At 40.9% G+C, this 20,153-nt stretch overlaps 1 protein-coding gene across 1 annotated transcript; it reads left to right on the top strand.

Moving 5' to 3' along the window:
- The first annotated feature begins 2,158 nt into the window (after positions 1-2,158).
- Positions 2,159-12,202, top strand: SAMD8 (sterile alpha motif domain containing 8). The gene is made up of 6 exons (XM_088526392.1): positions 2,159-2,242; positions 7,303-7,910; positions 9,738-9,833; positions 10,546-10,663; positions 11,417-11,567; positions 11,763-12,202. The coding sequence occupies exons 2-6, from the start codon at positions 7,330-7,332 to the stop codon at positions 12,065-12,067; spliced, it is 1,251 nt and encodes a 416-aa protein (XP_088382518.1). The 5' UTR covers positions 2,159-2,242; positions 7,303-7,329; the 3' UTR covers positions 12,068-12,202.
- Positions 12,203-20,153: the final 7,951 nt, after the last annotated feature.

The raw sequence follows: 20,153 nt of genomic DNA, 5'->3' as shown, positions 1-20,153 counted from the left end.
GAGCTAGTTGGAAAATTTCAACATGAATTTTCTTTTTTTGTTGTTGTTGTTGTTGTGATTAAATGTCAATCAGAACAGTGAATCAATCAAACTGTTTAAGTCAATGAAACTGTTTTGAGTCTGAGGATGCATCCAGCATAACTACACATTTCATAGACTTTTTCTCTTGGCAGCCTGCAGTGGATTTTTAAATATCTGTAGCATATAATTTGTCTTCAATACTGAGAGTCACATGTCAGCATTGGCACCACCTGTCAAACTTGCATCAAGGCATTCCTATCACATGCCATGAACTGCCAGAACTAAAAGTGATGGAAAGAGGTTTATTGGAAAACACTGTTAAATAAAGCACAAGGTATTTGTAGACTTCTTAAGGAGCATCAAATACCTTGAGATAAGCAGGTAGAAGCAATCTTCAGTTTCGAAATCAACTTTTTTTCCAACTTACAGAAAACACAGTCAAATTGCAACTTCTCAAAGATGTGGGAGCAGGGCACCCTCTGAGGTAAGATTGCTCTTAATACAGACGCTGTTTCATATAATCCCTTCTCTATTGATATGGCAACCTCCAGACCCAGCGTTGTGAGGTATTGTGGGGCAGATAAACTACGAAGATTTCATCCAGACAAATGCAAATATAAATAAAAGCGGCAATGTACTGTAAATTATATCAACTTCGCATCTGGAAGCGTGCAGAGAGTTTAATTTACTGACAGCTGGTGTGCAAAAAAAAAAAAAAAAGGTAGAAAAGCAATGAATGCACATAGTAAAGAAGGATTACAGTCTTTTAACTTATTAACTATCCTCATTGCTCTGCTATAATTTTGTTTTCCCTGTCAGTTGAATACTAGTTATTTCGATTACATACTGAATGTGAACCTGGAGTAAGGTAAATTACTTCAACATTTCAGCCTGCTTTATGACCATCTTATCCTCCGGTCTGTTTGGTTTTTTTGTTTTGCTTATTTTTCAAATTCATGTGCATATGTTTTACAGCTTGTCACTGATTTGGTTTTGTGAGGTTTTTCAGCTGGTGGATGTGAAGGACAAGAACAACAACATTGTAAGGACTGAAGTAGCTCTTAATTCCTACACTGTTTGCAGAGGCTAGTAAATCTTGACAAAGAAGCATTCCCTCAAATTCAGCAGCTCATTTGGAAAACTATGTAACACTTGGTGTAATTGTACAGCATTGTAACAATCTTGGAAATTTGTATTAGACTATTCAATGACTTGACAACTTGACAGAGTTGTGAAGAATTTTGAAACGTAGATTTTCTTTCAGTGTATTTACACATGCATAAGGATTGCAAAAGATCACTTTTTTCCTCTGTGTGTAGGGAGACTTCCAAGGTCAAATTCTCCCGTTTGGCAAATTTCATTAATTTAATGGAGCTACATTGGCACCTACACTTTTTACTTCAACCAAAGCTACAGCTTAGGAGACTTGCTGGCCCTCCCTGTAATTGCATCGTCAATAAAGTTAGTTCTGCGTGTTCCTCAGGCTGCATTATGCTGCTGCAAAGGGCTGCTAGCTCAGCCAGCGGATGTACAAAAAATGTTTCTGGGCTCATTTGTTTATGATTTATCTTTCCTCTCCATTTGTATTATTTATAGGTTATGAAGCACCTAAAGCCACAGCGCCTTGCAGAAGCTTTTTAAAGTCATTGGTGCTGCTCACACCTGTGTTTCGGGTTACCAGGGATGAAGGTCACCCACCTGCCTAGTCCCAGATTTACTTTTTCACTACAGACATCAGAGAAGAGTAACAGTGTAAGGGTTTCTGGAGATGTAGACGGCAGCTTTAAGAGCGGTTTGCAAAAGCCATGCCTTTAACGAAGGTCGCTCGTATTTTCACGACGACACTGGTGATTCACACACAGACACACACATACATATATATATACATATATATATATATATATATGTATATACACACACACACACACACACAGTTTAACACTCCACGCGCTCCTTCCCCTCAGGAAGCGGCTCTGGGGGGCGGCGCCCGCGCGAGGGCGGGAAGCGGCGGCCCCGCCCCTGCCGGAAGGTGGCGGCCCCGCCCCTTCCGCCGCCCGCGCGGGGCTGGGGCTGGCGCTGCGGCCGCCCCTTCCGGCCGGGCATGGGGCGGTTGCGGTGGCCGCTGCCGCCGCCGCCGCCTGGGGCAGCGAGGAGGCGCCCGAGGAGGCGCCCGAGCCGCCGCCCCCGCCGCGCAGCCGGGCGCTGCGGCACCGCCGCGTAGGTGAGCGCCGCGCCGGGGCCGCCGCTCGGCGCCTCGGGCAGCCCCCGTTCCTCGCGCTCCGTGTCGTTTTTCGCTATGGGTTGCGGTGCCGAGCGCGGTTGGCGGGCCGGCTTTGCGGGGACGGCTGCCCGGCGGGCCGGCTGCGCGGCGGCGCCGCCCTAGCCCGGCGGAGGAGCGGGCCTGCAGCCGCGGCGCGCCCGGGGCCTGCGCCGCGCGGAGCCGCCGCTCCCGCCGCGAGCCCGGGGCCGCTCCCGCCCGGCGGCGGGGGCTCTTTGCTGGATACCGGAGGTGAGCGACTCCCGGGGCTCGTTCTGCCTTAGGGGCCTGTAAATAGCCAGAATTGTAGGTTATCTTGCTTGCTCTTTAACGTAATCTTTTTGGCTGTTTTTTTTTTTTTTTTTTTTTTTTTTCCTGTTAGACAATTTAAAACACTGTTTGTGCTAGAAGTTGAAGTCTTTCCAGTTCAACACTGTCATTTAGCACTATACAGAGCTCAGTATTGAGGACCACGAAGCTGCTCGACATAAACAAGCCGTATTGCTTTGCAAGTGTTCAGTGATAATCATATCTCTTCTTTAAAATGATATCCCCTTCTTATTTAATGTATCAGAAGTGAAGACTCCTAGATTTCCAGTGGGCTAGGAAGCAGACTGTAAGTGGCTGTAGAGAGGAAGAACCAACAGTTTCATTTCTGATATTGCTCTAGTAGTGTTTCTAATTATATATAATAATCATACTAATTATATGGATTCTTTCATGTCTCCCCTGTGTTTTCATCTAAAGGTGAGGGGGTAGGGGGAACAAAAGGAGGAGGCGAAAGAGAGAAGAGAACCCACATTGCTTTTCTGGTGTGTGTTGGATAAACAACAGCAAATGTTCTGTTATTAGGTGACTGTAGTATTGCTTGAGGTTGGAGGAGCGAAAAAAACGCAGCAAACTTGAAATTTGACTGCTTCTGGCATACGAAATGTTCAAGGTCTTGTACAAATATTAGTGAAGTACTCTTGAGTTGTGTTCTAAGATATGTTGAGTGGAGAAGTTCTTGTTTGGTTGTTTAAAGATCCCTTGTGCACCTCGAACTATGGTGGCAGGGTGAGAAGTGTGTTGTTGTTTGGCTGTTAGATTAGAGGGGAGCCCTTGGGAGCAGTCACTTGAGCGAAGTGGAACCTTTTGCTTCATTGCAGCAGTCAAGGAGTGATAATGTAGACCGAAGAGCTTGCTGCAAGACCTAACTGCACCTTAGTGGTTCTTGAGGCAAGTGTGTGCAACTTCAGGGATTTTCTGTATTACCTGCTGCCAGTTTTACTTTCCAACAAAAGGATTCTTCTAAGCATGTGGAGCAAATCTGGGAATTTTAAGTATAAACTTTAGTTTTCACAGTGCAGCACTCTAACAAGTAATGTTAGAAAAAATAGATATTCCTTTATGGCTTAAAAATTTAAAACATAGAGTAAGCTAAATGTATTTCTTATCTTCCTTCGAATAAAGTACTAAGACCTTTGAGTACAAGTAAAATACTACTGATAATGTCATTTTCTAAAAATGTTTTATGAAACAAATCTGATTGCAAGCGCCTGGAAAAAAACAGAATGCAATTTCTATAGGACTGTTTCTGTGTTTGAAGTTATGGCAAGCTTGCTTCAGGAAAACATTTCTGTAATTTTTCAATCTCTGCAGCTCCATCAGTCATATGTACAGGGGTAGCTATTTTTAAAAATAACTTCAAAAAGCACGTTATGCAAGTTTTCTTTTTTTCCTTTTGTTTACAAGCTACCTTACAAGATAGATGTGTATAGTGGCGTTTAGTTAAGGATCAAATCACTGCATTAATGTATTGCAATGAAACCTTTGACTCATTCGGTGCTTAAATAAGCACTGAAGAACTTGAGGAGTTTGAGGGCAAGTGACAGCCTCTAATGCCAGTTGACAGAGCATCTGAGCCTTTCTGTGCATAACAAGGCAGCGCTGCGTGTTCTTTTTCCAGCACAGCATTTCTAAATGGGTACGTGACAGTAACATTCCTGCTGCAAGTTGACTCAGCATACTTGATTGTTGATGGTTTTTTATGCATGAGACACAAGTATTCAAGCCTGGGTTGTGTCAGCGCTGCAAACAGCAGATTTTGTCCAGAAAAGCTTTTCACCTAAAGAGTATGTGTGGTAAAGGAAGGGGTTAGTTGCACTTGTCTATGCTTCATCTTGGAACCTTCTATGCAGAAATGTAGGCTAAATCCCTTGAGATCTGATAGTTCTTCATTGTCCTTCCTAAAATTCCACTCAAGGATGGCAAGTTTTAAAGCTGTTAGGAAAAGAACCGTGAAGCATGTCAGAAAGGAGAGCTTGCAGGCTTTGCCCCCGCAGCGCACGTGGCCGGATCGTGGAGCAGTAATGATGCTGGTGGGATTTTGCATGCACATCTGGGGTGAACCGATTCACTTGGTGTTGTGCTGTGCCTCAGGTGTACCTGAAGCTCCATTTAACCCTTAGCTTTGATTCTAGCCTAACAGCATCTCAGCCAAATGTCTGTCTGTTAATGCCACCTTCCCCTGGCTGCACTAGCAACAACCATACTCTGCTTTCCCCATTTTTAGCTTGGTATACAGACACAAACTCTGTATACATGGCAAGTTATAAACATGGAGCTGCTTAATGGGTGATTGGCAGTAATTCAGTAGTGGAAAACATAAAAATTACAGATAATCATTTCGAAAGAGATTAATTTTCCATACTTAAATAAGCATTCAGGAAATACACTGAACTCACAGCTGGAGCACACCCTGTCTTTTAAAATGCCCTAGCCAAAATCTAGAGATATGCATGGCTTATCATGTCAGATTTCTTTAGATGCCTGCATACGTGCCTGCACTCACACAGCTTCTTACTCAGTTGTGTTAATGCTGCTAATAGAAAGGCTGGGAAGGGAAAAAGGGAAATGGAGCACATGATAGGCACGACTGATGAACTGACTGAATTTAATACCACGGGAAGGCTGTAACTGTCTGGCTGCAGGCATTGCTGATGTTGGCAAAAAAAGTATCTTCTGCCCTCTGGAACCTAAGTTTCTGCTTGCTCCATGCTACTCGTGTGTTCCATTACTTGGTTTCAGAGATAAAGCCAGGAATGTAGAAGGCGAAAGAGTAGTTTTCATTGCTATTTCCCATTAAAAGACAAGTACCACTATTTAGGTGATTTGGTCTCTTCTGTTTCTTTGGTCAGTCTTACATTGCACACTGATAATGGTAAAAGCATAAATCTGTCAAGTTCAAATACTGGGGTGGAGAAATTACTAAAAGGCAAAATTATTCTGGGTATAGAGCATTCCTGCTCCTTGCGTGAAAGCTGGCAATTTTTTTAAGCTTCACAAATGAATATCTGCTGGTTGGGCCCAGAGGTCTATGTTGTGTTCCAGAGGACCACAACGTTGGGAAAAGTGTTTTTCACTGTGTAAACTACAAAAGTGGTTCTAAATGAGTAGTCTGAAGGCGAATGCAGCTTCCAAGTTTAAAGAAATTGCATTGTCGTAAGACCTGAACTTAACTGTTGCTGTAAAGATGAGCTGTGTGAGATGGTTTACATTTGTATATTGTATAAGAGCTTGCTACTTTTGTTGAGCCCTTTCTTTCAATTGCTCAACTTTATTTTCTTTGACAGCATTTAAAAATAGGAGCGGGTCCTGTCAGGTGCATCCCAAGTAATGTGGACTTTCTCCCAGATCCAACCCTTCCATGAATGACCTTTGACTTTTTGGGCTATGCTTACTCAGTGTTAAAAGGTCACTTTTACTGCATGTAATATAGGAGATGTGTTTTATTCTTGGAATGCTGGATAAACACTAGGTGGGTGTTAGGATTCCTAACTTGTAACACACAACCAGAATTCTCGTAGATTAAAGAGAATTTCCTGCCTTGATCCTCGAAAGTGGCTTTGCTTAGGAGACGAATCTGTAAGCTGAGTGAACGTGTGGTGGTCTTTAAACTCACTGCTTCTGGGAAGCTGGCCGTGATTCCGCTGTTGCTCTGTATGTAATGCTACAGCTGAGTTCTGTCCTTATGGCTTTTCTTCTGTATTTCTGAGTATGAAAAGCCAGAAGTCTGGATGGCTGACTCCAAGCTGCGTGGTTGTTCTTGTTTGATTGGATTTTGTTTTGTTTTTAACTTTCAGTAAAACTTTTAAACTTTACTTAAGATGAAACAAGATACAGTACGGAACAGGTCAGTTATAACATTGAATTTGTAAGTAATGAAGTAAGTAACTTCTTTTTCTAATAACTCTGTGATCCAAGTAGAGAGAGAGTTGTTGCACGAGTCAAGTAAACAGTTACTGAGAAAATCTCTCCATAGAGAACACACTCTTTTTCTATCTTTTTCTCCCTTTGGGGTGCTGTTATGGTATTTATTTCCACCTTGCAGATAGGTTTGGAATTAGAACTAATGCTCAGTTTCCAGTAATGTTATTTAAAAGGTATCTTCAACAATTTACGGTATCTTTAATTCCTTTAAAGGAAACATTAATTGAAGTATGATACCATTAACATGCACTGAATTGTTGTAGATATCTTACCTTAAGTTTGCCAGGAGATTCAAACCATAAAACTTCAGGATGTATTTTTGAAACATTGGAATGTTTTGGACCTGTAGTGTACTATTTTAGTCTTAGTCTGGTTTTCATATGTTCCTGGCTATCTGTTCTTGCTTAGCTTAGGAATTGCAAATAGTATGGAAAAAATGCTTAAATGTTAAGTAAAACAGGATTTTTTTGTTGTTGGTGGTGGTCTGGTATAATTAAACTTATAAATGACTAAAACTAGACTGGATGTGCCTAGGAAATAATTTTCTGGGGGACTTTAAATTTCTATTTCTCCTTAGGTATGAATTAGGTGAATTTAGTTTTGTTTAATATTTTTTTCCAACTTAAAATATTATTACTTTTATTTCCTTTTTAAAACTGGCCCTTGTGTAAAAGTTCTTTGGCTGATTAAGCATCTAGAAGTGCATAATATACACTGGCATTTAAGTCATGTTCACTAAACATTTACATCTGGTCTTTCTCCAAAATGTGCAGGTCAGTTTTGTTGGCTAACACAGAAAGATGATGGCAGGCACTAGTCAGCTTTGCATTCGACGTTGGACTACCAAGAACGTGGCCAAGTGGCTGAAAGAAGAAGGCTTCTGTGAATACGTGGATATTTTGTGCAATAGACACAGACTGGATGGAATTACGTTGCTGACACTCACTGAATATGACTTACGATCTCCTCCTTTAGAAATCAAAGTCCTGGGAGATATCAAAAGGCTGATGTTGTCCATACGCAAGCTGCAAAAACAACATATTGATGTCCTAGAAGAGCTGGGTTACAGCAGTGATAGTCACCTGAGCCCTGTGTGCCCTAATGTTGGTTCCCTTCAAGGTTCAGATTGGTTTTGTAACGGTGAAGTTCCTCGGGACTATGATGGACCAATTACTGACTTGAATGGTGATCAGTACCAATACACCAACGGGAAGAGCAAGCACGCGGCGCGCAGGCTGGACCCAGAGTACTGGAAGACGGTTTTGAGTTGCGTGTATGTCTTCATCGTGTTTGGCTTTACCTCCTTTGTGATGGTTATAGTACACGAGAGAGTACCCGACATGCAAACATATCCACCTCTACCAGACATATTTCTAGACAGGTGAGAAGTTTAACTGAATGAATTGGTGGCTGAAGCACAGATTGACTGTTCTTTTTTGTTAAAAAGTTTCATGTGCTCTTGAAGATACTTCTGCCAAATAATAATTTGAGCGTATTAGACCCCACTGTTAAGATTGAAACGTGCTTCAGTTAGAAACAGAGCTTTAGTCTGAACAGGGGTAAAGTGAGCTGTTCTACCCAATTTGTATTTACCCACACAGCTTTCGCTGACTACTAGCAGTAAGTAATACTGCAGTATAGCAAATAAATTCGTCCATCCCCTTCTTCAGGTATCTATTTTTTGTGGGGAACCTGCTTAACACCTTGAACATGCACTGTTAATAAGCAAGGGCCAGTTGCTCTGCTGCTAAGTCATTTTTTTTTCAGTGAGTTTAGGAGCTTTTACTTTTCTTGAGAGTTTTGCATAATGCTTGAGACTCTAAAGGTTAGCTTTTAAGAAATCTTATATGTATCCTGTAGTCTTTTATCATCGCAGAACTAGGGATTAGATTTTTGTGGGACGTTTAAGCAGATGCTATTGTTCTTTTGAAACCAGTTACATACTTTTGTCTGAGAAAAGTTAAAATAAAGGAAGAAAACGGGACCTGTGCCTCTGAAGAGTCCTAATGATAATAGCTGAAAATGAACTTTTGGGACTAGAACTGAGCTTCATTCTCATTTGACCTATCCAAAGTGATTTATTCACTCTGGGAATTAGAAAGGGAGGAAGAGCATCTTCTGGAGAAATTGCAGTCTGAGTTCTTGAAGGATACTGAAGTGTTTTGGTTAGCATAGAGAGCTTAATACCTAGAGAGTTTAAGGTGACAAAATAAACTGTTTAAGAGTTAAGTCCTGTGGTCTCCTTATTCCCGCCAGTATTCTCTATTTTCCTTAATTGTTTCGGTGAAGCCCGTAGGGCTAATCTTTTGAATAAGTGTTCACAATACACAGCAAATGTAGATAAGGCTTGGCAAGGACTGCCCGCAGCGAGCAGCGGAGGATGGAGGAGGGAGCCTGGGAGTTGGGGCGCTGCCGGGCTCCCTTTGCAGGCACTAAGGCTCGTTCCGTGGCCGGGAGCGTGGACGAGGCCGGCCAGCAGTGCCAGAGGACGGCGCGGAGCTCGCGGAGGAGCAGCGCTCTGCGCCCGCCTCCTGTCACGGGAGGGTCAAACTCCACGGAACCCTCTCGGGGTGTATTTCGGCGGCGTTGTAGGGTGGAAGCTGTTACTAGTGCCATATGCATTTAAGATAGTAATTAGTTTGACAAGCGGGGCTGACAGGTTTGCATACAGTGATTATCACTGAAATGGAACTTTGAAAGCAATTCTCTTTCCTAATACTGCACTTGCACTTTCTGTGCAGTCCTATTTCATTAGATATATTGATTGTTTTAAACTTGGCAGCATTTCACTAATTGTGTTGACATGGCATTCTTGCAAGTGCAGCATAATAGACGTGATGCAAGTTAATATGTTGGAATGGAAAAGATCACTGGAAACTGATCGGTAGAAGATCAGTTAGGGATCTAGGTAGGGAATTCACACGTGTGAAGTATTAGAAACTCTAAAGATTTTGACTTGGTGAATTCCATGTATGTCTGCTGAAAATATATTATCAGAAGGAGATAAGGCAATTAAAAATGATTATAAATCATGTTTAAATAAGTCAGGCTAACAGTTTTTGTTTTATCAATTTTTGTTTGTAATTTAAACTGTTTTCAGAATAATGCAAGTTAGTTCTGTAGTTAGAACTTATAAAATTAAATGCCTGCATTCTAAATATTGAGGCTAAAAAACAAAGCTAATTTTCTCGATTCATCCATGTTTTAGCGTCCCTAGGATACCCTGGGCTTTTGCCATGACAGAAGTGTGCGGTGTAATTCTTTGCTATATTTGGCTGTTGGTTCTTCTCCTTCACAAGCACAGGTATGGTCTACATGTAGATTCCAAGTAACTGGTTCTCTCATTCAGAGAACTGACTGTTACTAGAATTTACATCTCTTTAAGAATTTCCTTTCATTTGGAACTGGTGATAAACTTCCAATATGCCTCTGTTAAAATGCATCAGGGAGAATGTAATTCATAATGTTGACTTGTGAACCTTAGGAGGGAGTGATCCGAATGTGCTTTTTTACTGATTCTATCTGCAATTTCCTTCGAAACCTGTGTATTTTCATGGAGGTGTATGTATTTTCATAATTTAACATTTTCATAATGTAACAATTTTGTGTATAAGGAAGTTCTACAAGAATGAAATGGCACAACATGACTGAGGCAACCTAGCAGCTTGCTGCCACTGAAGGGAGAAAGTCTTGGTGTGTGCATGTTTTAAATTAGTTTTTTTTCTAAACCATCGAGTTTTATCAGCTCATTAACAGAACATACGAGTGTCAAAACTAGTACAAATGTAGTTTAGAGGAATGGGAACTATCCCTTCTCGTGGCAATGAGCTTATGTTGTCTTACCTGTAGTGTGGCACAGTAACTTCATAGGACAAATTAAAAATAAACAAACTTGTGCTGAAGCTTGGGAATAACTACTGAGTGAGCTGGGAGGGGGAGCTGTTTTTATAACTTTATTCATGTAATAATACAATATGTTGGGATTCTTGCTGTGAGTTCCTCTGCACTTTTCCCAGATCTATACTTCTGCGGAGACTGTGCAGCCTCATGGGGACAGTATTCTTGCTACGTTGCATTACAATGTTTGTTACCTCACTCTCTGTGCCAGGCCAGCACCTGCAGTGTACTGGAAAGGTAAAAACCAAAAGTGCTTTAAAATTGTTTCCTATTGTATTTAGTTTTAAGTTTATTGTATTTAGTTAAGGTTCTCGTGACCATCATGTTAGATGTGTGTTTATAAGAGCAGCATGTCTCCACTTGCCCATCCCATAAATTCCCGTTATGCAGGTATGCCTTCTTAAGGATCTTGGAGGCATTTTTTGCTTTGGAGTTATTTAATGAAGGTAAAAGGGGGGCATGCAGGTTATTTCACAACATAAACTGGAGAGAATACATCGAATAAATGTGAACCTAAGGCACTGACTTAATGAGGAATGGTTACCTGTGGAGTAGTTGCATCTTTGCCTTGATGCCTGCAAGGCTTCGCCCCTTAAGAGGTATAGAACATGAGATTACATATTTTTAGTCTAACTTGTAATTGATACGTGTTTCGGCTTAATATTGTAAGCTCAACAATGACGCATCAGGAGGCAGGATACGTTCCAAGAAGCTGGTCTGTAAATCACTGGCAATAAAATACTTGCTTTACATTTCCAGGGTTCATCAGACACACAATTATAGCTACTAATGTTATTTGCTGTGCCTCAGAAAAATCAAATATATGCTAACTTGTATTTTAATAAAAGCAAAAAAAGATAAATAATAATAGATATGCATACTGTTAGAAAGCTAATGTTCAATTACCTATGGTATAATTCTAAGGAGATTGTGTTGAAAGTAAATAAAACAACCTAAAGAATAATGTCATTGTCTTTCCTTGTCTTTTAGTTGTATGGCAATGTTTGGGCAAAACTCCAGCGGGCATTTGCAATATGGAGTGGCTTTGGAATGACGCTGACTGGAGTACATACGTGTGGAGATTATATGTTCAGTGGCCATACTGTTGTCCTGACCATGCTCAACTTCTTCGTCACAGAGTGTAAGTACAGAGTCTCAGTAGTTAAATATCCTTTATATATTAAGAGCATGTGCTGCTTGCCATATACCAAAGGCACAGGGTGCAGCTTTAAAGCTGGATTAAAAACCTGTCTGTAAACTTTTGTTGGCTAGGAATGCACTTATTACTAAGTTATTTTTGGGGGACAGTTCAATTAGTCACTTTTTTTTCTCCTAGATACACCAAGGAGCTGGAACTTCTTGCATACCTTGTCTTGGGTCCTGAATCTCTTTGGAATCTTCTTCATTTTGGCAGCACATGAACATTATTCTATAGATGTCTTCATTGCCTTTTACATCACTACAAGACTCTTTCTGTATTATCATACCTTGGCTAATACCAGAGCATATCAGCAGAGTAGGAGAGCAAGGATCTGGTTTCCTATGTTTTCATTTTTTGAATGCAATGTTAATGGTACTGTTCCCAATGAGTATTGCTGGCCCTTTTCAAAACCTACAATAATGAAAAGATTGATTGGTTGAAGAGTGTATGGGTTAATTCAGACTTTTTGTGAAAAATTATGACTAAGACCCTACAAGGCTAGCTGGGAGGATATAAAAGAACATTCATCACTCCGTGGTCTCTTCCTCCTTGTCTCATTTTTTGTGATTCTTGGTCATAGACTGGGCTACCCATACTTCACGGGGATGTGTGTGGTTTTTGCCTAAACAGAAAGCAAGGCAGGGATGGGTAAAGGCAATCACTGAATCATGAATATGAATCAGAAGACTGTTACCGTTATGAAGGTTCTGTGTGAACGTTTAAGTAACTTTAACCTCAAATAGGTGCTTGTACTAAGTATAGCCTGTCCTTTGTATGTCCAGGTTTCTCCGTTGTCTGACATGTCAACCTTTACGTATACCGACTTAGTACTTTACATTGACTTTCTTTTAAAAGTTATAAATAGTTTAATTTTTGAACTGAAATGAAGTGTATGCTCAAAGATGGAGTATTGTGTCATAAGGAGGGGAGCAGGTGTTTCTTGCTGAAAGGGTCCCTCAACTGTTAAGTAGCAAGTCTTAAAGTATAGTTGAGAATATAAGTGGTCTGCATACAGGATGCCAAAAATGAGTCTGCCTTCTTGGTGCGTAGTGGTGATGTGTTCTGTGGGGTTTTTTTGTTTTTATTTTTGTTTCTTTTTAAGAGAGCTTGTTTAGTCAAGTCTACCAATCATCTATACAGTTGTTCTAGCACTTGCCAGTCTTCCCTTTACGTTTCAATAAATGAGTTGGAAATAAATACCGCATCCCCTGAAAGTCAAGTTAGCTTTAGTGCTTTTAAAGCCACAGAGTAACTTTTCTGTGTGGTTTTAATTGCTTTATATTCAGACATATGCATGCATTTTATGAGCAGCTCTTTAACATTGGCAAAACATAACAGTTATCTTCATGTAAATGAATGGGAAAAATGCATGTAGTAACTCTTTCAAGAAAAGTGTATTATTGAGTTCTGGAGATAGTGCTCATATTGCTTTTTGTTTTAAAGTATGTCTAATCACTCTGGTGTCAACAATGTGGTGAATATCTCTAGATATATGAACACAATATATTTGGATACATATACACTATTGTTCTTATAGCAAGTATGAAAAAAGACTAGTTCTTAATTTAAGTTGTTCGTTTACTACACTGAAAGATCAAGTACCGTAAAGCAGTTGAGTGTGAGTTATAAAAATTGCTTCGAGGCTGCACTGTGTAAGCAGGGGTCGCACAGTTGGTGGCTTCTCGTGCAGTGGTTTGTAAGAAGAAAATAGTGCCATTAGTGGAAGAGATTTGTTTTGGTTTATGGCGAGGAGCTTTATGCAGACAGGTAAAAGTTGCAGCTTGCTCGAAGTGTGCAGCCCTTTTAATGAATTACGGCAGTTTCAGAAGAGGTGGTCTGTGGGGAAGGTAGTGTAAGTCAGCTTTGGAAAGCTGCGTAAAACTTGTCTAGCTTGGTGCAGACTAGCTTATGGCCATAATGTACATATATTTGCATGAAAAACAATCCCTTTGGTAGAATCTTGCAAGACAGTTTTGTAATTGAAGGTTTGTAACCCACTGTGGTCCACCTCTGTGTTCCTTTTATAAATCTGGTTTGTACTAGAAATAATTAATAACAGTCTTCCTCTCTTCATAATATGTTACTTTTGTAACTTAATTTAGCTCCTATTTCACAGAAGAATTGTGCATCTTAGAGTATTATCTGTACCAAGTGCATTGAGCACACGCACATTGTACTATTCTGCAGACTTTTGTATTTGTAACATTCCTATTTTTAGCAAAATTGCAGGTGTCATAATATATTGTTCAATCCACCGTAGCCTGATGGCTCCTGCCATCCAAACTAGGCAGAATATGATATGCTTATATCTAACAGCAACCAGAAAGAGAATATATTGTGAAAGACTTGCTCCTTTTTCTGTCCTTGCCTTTCCGATTTAGGAAAGGCATTTTGAACATTCCTCTTGAGACTTGATATAAGAGTTTTATTTACTAATTTATATTTGCCTTTGCAATGCATACACAGCTAGGAATGCTGTTTTATACTCCTAGATGTTCTGTTTTCCCATGTGCAGGGCTGTGTTCCAAGTTGTAGCAGGAGAAAGGTATGCAGTTCAACTTGCAAAGCTGTTGATTCTGAAAAGAACCATGTCCACTGACACACCTATGTCTGCATTGAAAAGTTATTTTGAAACTTAGTCATACAGCAGAGTTTTAAAGTACAGCCCAGTGTAATAATGTTTACATGAAGGTATCATTTCAATATTAGTTTTTTGTTAAGTTGAAGTACTTTGAAACATAAGGCTTCTCTCTGGGTTTATTTTCTCAAATTCTGTTAAGTAAATCGGTGTGATAAGTCAGCACTGCCTATCAGTGTTTTTTTTTTAAAAAAAAAAAAAAAAAGACGTGTGTTCCTTTTGTGCTGTTTCCCTTGATGCTATATACCTGTATCCAAGACAATGCTGTACCAACGCTGGGCTTGAGAGAACCGAATTGGGTTAACATGTTGTCAGGGGAATTGTTGTTTTCTGCTTTAGGAGTTAATTTTGTCTGTCTGGAAGCACACAAGTGGAAAGCTTGAAGTTGTTACAAGGCAGAAAATTTGATTCCGCTTGCAAAATAGCACACACATCAGTCCTTAAAGCTGGTAGATGAAGCTTTACTGTTAACTCGATAGAAACAAGCTTCAGGTGACTGACAGGCTCCTTTTTGAAGAGTCGGTGCTTTGGAAGGGTTCGGCCTCCTCTCCCTTCGGAGCGAAGGCAGCGGAGCGTTGGCTGGCCCTGGGGATGATGCTGAGCGTGTCTGTGCTCGGCCCCCTCCCTGCCGCGTCCCCGCGTGTCCCTCTGCCCTCCTTAGCTCCTCGCTGCTGTGTCTCGTCGTGTCGTGCGCCACATCAGATGCGGAGAAGGGAAGGAAGCCGCTCGCTGCTTTACCCAGGGAGGGCAAGTGGCCAACGAGAAGGCGAGGCAGGTACCACCAAGCAGAAAAGTCTGACTTTGAATAACTCTGGGGAATACAAAAGAGAAGTCATGCTTTATGCTTTTTCTTGGTAATTTGGCAAATTCAGCAATACTTGGAACTTTGCACTAGTCCTAAACTGTTCTTTGTTTCTGTCAGTTTTGCTCCTACTTGGAGTAGGTGTGTGGACATGCACACGTAGGTGATGATAAGGTGACAGATGTGTGGATCCTGTAAGTTTACTGCTTGTGATGAAGCAAGCTATATGCTTAACCAAATCACTGATTACTAACCTTGGTGAGGGTTAAACCAAGCCATTTGGATTCGTGCAAGTGCATGCTCTGTGTAGTATTCTGGTACTGTCACAGGAAGAGATAATACCATTTTCTTTTCAATTTACCCTGATTTTATTTGTCATAAAAGAAAGCATGTTCCAGGATAATTCCTTACTACACAGATGTGTTCTGAGCAGCTACCCCCACCCCCCCTCCCCCCAAAAAAGAGCTTTCTTAAGAAAAAATCATCAAAACAAAGAAACAAAGTGCAGCAAAAACCTTGATAGTTGGTTTAAGAAGTAGAAATCAATGAAATGAATTGGAGAGGAAAAAAAAATACTTCAGATGCGAATGTCAAATAAAATGGTATTTAGCAGTATTAAAGTCCTTCAGCAAAGGTAACACTACAGATTTCTGTATCCTTTTTTGCTTTTTGTATGGCTAGCTCTGTGTGGTATCTCTTACAGTGACAGAAGGAGTATCTAGGGAAAGACAGAAGGACAGAACTCCCAAGACCAACACAAGAATCTGGCAGCAGTTGGTGTCTTTTAAAAAATTTTTTTAGCAATGCTTATACACTTCCGGGTTACACTTGTTTATTTCTGTTTAGCTCCTTAGCTTTTTATGTACTTATTAATGTTTGCTGAAGTTTGTGAGCACTGAATCATTAAATATCTATCTGAAGATATACCAGATATCTCAAATAAATGTGGGTTTTGTGGACTTAGAGTGTAACATCAGAAGAATAACCAGTAATGACTACAATTAATAGTATTTCATTCTGTCCACGTAGTTTCCACTGAAGATGGGGCAAAATCTGTTGGAATCCTTGGAGGATGTTTTTAGTTTGGAATAATCTAGCATTATTTGTTACTACAAAACTGTCAATCTTGAGGGGCGTTATTTGACAAAAGTCCTGCTACTGAGCTAGCACACGCTGTGAATTGGGTTGTAAGTATGAGAGTTCTTGACTCGGGAATTGGTAGACCGCTGCGGATCCATACAGATGACTAATTCTGGTGGTATTTGATGATGTTGCTATTCCAACTGAAACAGTATTTCTGGGGCCGTGGGGAAAAAGTCCCTTGGAGTGAACCTAGAGGTGTCTTGCTGATCATTTTAAGAAAAACACCCCCCAACCCCCTACAACCCTTCAAACACTATAACATTGTGAACACTGACCTTCTTGTACAGCTGTTTCCTGCAGTGCTTGTTGTTTGTATCTTAAAGTTGCCGTGAATATAACGCATGTAACTTGGACACGCACATTTTCCAAGCCAGTTTGTGATAGATAGGTGTGCAAGACATCAAGGTGTTAAATGTGGAGCACAGTAACCTGCCCTGGTAGCCAAGTGACTGCGTAGCTCAAGACTTAGTGTAACTCAGTTCTGGTGGCTCTCAGTTCAGTTTTCTTACATGAGAAATATGTCAAATGGGAGAAATCACAAGCTGTATTGTACACAGTATGTAACTTAATAGGGATATAGAAACATGGCTTTTCACACTGAACAGTTGCTTCAATTTTGTTCCCACAGAAAAAAAATAGTATTATGTAATGGCTGCAAGTTAGGCCAGTGAAGTATAAAGCAAGTACTGTAAATAAGTAAATATTGTTTTGATTCTAAACTCAGATTGAATTAATATATTGTTTTATATCTTTGTTGTATGAAAACATATTTAAAAGTACTAAAATAAAATATTTAAAAGACGGCAAATGCTTGATTTTATTTTACATTTGAGAACATGGTTTGCTATCTCTGCGTTGATGGTGTGACCATAAAAGTATAGCTGCATAATGCAGGTTTGAGTTGCTTTTCCCCTGGGTCTCTTTTCTGTTTTACTGCTGTGGAAAAAGTATACTGTCTGGTGCATGGAGTGTGTCCATGACTCTTTTGCCTGCTGTAAATTGCTTTTGCAAATCCCTTACCCGTTTTTGTTGTTAAAAACGCAGAGAATGTGTGTTCCACCCTGTGAGCACTCGGTGAGGTACAGCAAGGTGGCTTTGCAACCTGGCCTGGGCTGCAGTGACCTTCCCCTCGCCACGCACGGTGGTGACCAGCGGTGACCAGTGTCACAAGGCATCAGCAGTCAGTGCAACATTCTGTTTACAAAGAGGCAAGAACAAGGGTAACTTGTGACACTCTGGTGTTCCTCCTGATCCTAGTAGGTGTGTGTGCTTGTCTGTTGCTGCTTGCACAGTTACTGGTTGCAGTTTTCTGATGTGAAATGTCCTACCGGAAACTCATCTTAGAAATTCAAGTAATTCCGAGTGCGCTGTCTACCCTGGAGTTGTGCAATTGTACAACTTCGAAATATGCTTTAAGACCTTAGTTCAGCATGAGTCAGGAAAACTTCAAACATTCGAATGTTAGAAAAGTTTGTGTGCTTCGCATAGAATCATAAACTCTTGAGCAACCTGGTAATTTAGAGAAAGAGTTCTGAATGTGTAGCCTCAGTGTGGCTTTTGGGTCACTTTTTAAAAGCTAAGGGAAGATGGATTTGGCAATATACCTCTTCCTCTCCAAAGGAGAAAAATTAATTACATAAAGGAACAATTAGATTAAAAGTGATAACGTTCTGTGTACTGATTGCTGCGTATTTGCCTGTGGCCTTTGGTCTGATATTTCGGGAGGCAGGAGGTTGTATGCTAGGCAACTGGAAACAATTATGTGCTTTGTGTGTTGTAAATGAAGGGTGGGAAAACTTCCAGAGAAAATAACTGATTGTTTCCCAGCATATGTTGCAATGTCGCCTGGACTTTGAGAAAGACTCCCCTTGCAAAATGGCTTGTACTTCCTCAGTTGCTGCTCCGACAGGCAGAGAAGGTAGGTACCTGCAACGGGAGGAAAGGAAACGCAATCCTTGCAAGTGCTGGGCTTGGGGCGGGTGGTAAGAGGCAGGGGAAGCACTCTCATCACTAACCCATGCTTTTACTGGATGGTGTTAGGGGGCAAGCAAGTTTGGATTGCCTTTCTCAAAGGTTCCTTTTGGATTTGGTTTTGAAGTTCTTCTACGGAAAGCTGATACAGAAATGCTTCTGTAGAGTAATTAAACGGCACTAAAGCATTTCCAGTCTTTGGAAGTGTTTAATTACATCATTGTGTCCTGGCGCTTTCTCCAGCAAACTTGTGGATTCTAAAGAAGCCGTTACCCGTGTAGCTGCAAGACTTCCTTGCTGCTCATCATCCAAACTGTATGTTGGATTATCCGTCTGGAACTTCGGTAGCACTGTGCACGTATTTCAGAAAGCATCTTTTCACAGGCAACTCTTTACTGAAAGTGATTTATCTGAGAGTAGGTAGGAAAATAAGACCAGTGTGACAAGCTCTTCCCCCAGGATGGGAAGAGCTAATGCTAACAAAAGTCCATACTGCAGGAATTCGGCCTAGGACATGCACGTGCTTCAAGCTATTTCTGGAGAACTTTTGGGGTGTGGGGGAGGAATGCAGCAGTTAAATGTTCATAGCTGTGGTCTGGAGTCTTCAGCTGCTTGTGACTGGTTTGTTGTCTTTTAGTAGCCATAAACTGCAAATAATAGTAAAATTACTGTTTTTTTCTAGATTGCTTAACAGCTACAAAATCGTAAAATAATTCCTGTCACTGTCAGGACTACACTGGATGTTGCTAAGATGCTCACTGAACTATTAGCCATTTGACTTGTGTAGAATATTCACTAGCCAAATAAGTAATCACCTCTTTAATAGCATTATTAGCTTTGCAAATGGGCTGCTCAGAATCCAGGGGGAATCTATGCAGAGCACTGCAAGCAGGCTCCTTTGAAAGGGGCCAGGGAATGTTTTTTGCCAAAGAAAAATCATTCAATTTAAATATAAAAGTAAGGTTTTATTCTGCTAGATTAACTCCTCAGAACCAAATCTGAATCTTTGAATCACTGGTAGATTCCTGAATACCATAATTAAAGGCAATAGCCTTGGAAAGAGAAAGAAAGGAAAAAAAAAAAAAAAAAGTAGAGGGAAGGGGAAAAAAATCTACCAGCAAGCAACATCTCGGGCATTCTTACTGTAGCCCTGAGACAGGACTTTACTAAAGACAAGAAAAACAGTTGGCAAATACTATGAAGGTATTTTTTATTTAGTGGAAAATGGTGCTCAAGGGGGCTATGAAAACATGTTCTGGACGTGACTGTCAGCTAAGACACCTCTAGTGTGTGAATGGAAGCCCCACACGGAGCTGGTAAAACAACAAAGGTGGTGAGGTGATGTTCTCCCTACGCTGCTGAGCCCTTCCTTAGGGTGGAAAGCCAAGCTCCGGCCTGGAGCAGGGCTCTGCCAGCGCGCGCCGCTGGAGGCCGGCGGGGACATGTCCGAGTTGTCTGCAATGGCGACGTTTTGACCTAGACACAAAAGCCGAAGGAGAGGGAAGGTGAAGAGATAGATAGAAGGCACTACCACCAGCTTCTGCAAAAGAGCAAGGGTTACTCTGCACCAGGTCATGCTCTCGCCAAACCCAATTGTACTTCATCTTTAAATTACTCCTAAATTACTGTACTTGTTCTCATCGTTAATTTTCAGTGCAACTTAGCAAGCTCCACTTTTCTTTTGCAAGGTGCTAACCACCAGGGATGTCTATTAAAACCTGTTAATAGTGCGTTGCATCACTGTCACAAATGACTTTGCACAGTGAGCTCTTCTGTCCCCTTCTCCAGAGTGAAATAGTACTTCAGCATGTTCCAGGGGGAATTACCTGTTGGTACAGGCCTTTCTGAAGAGGAAAGCAAGCAGCATTTGTTAACTAAAGGGGTCTAATGAAGACATCAAAGCGCGCTTCCATCTATGAGCAACAGAAGGCTGTAGTGTGCTCAGCTGAAATCTCTACCTCCCTGCCGCTTT

This window comes from Tinamus guttatus, unplaced genomic scaffold (assembly GCF_059628265.1).
Source record: "Tinamus guttatus ecotype Peru unplaced genomic scaffold, ASM5962826v1 Tinamus_guttatus_pri_ptg000246l, whole genome shotgun sequence".
NCBI lineage: Eukaryota > Metazoa > Chordata > Aves > Tinamiformes > Tinamidae > Tinamus > Tinamus guttatus.
Note: the sequence above shows the minus strand (reverse complement) of the source record. Positions and strands in the feature narration are given on the sequence as shown.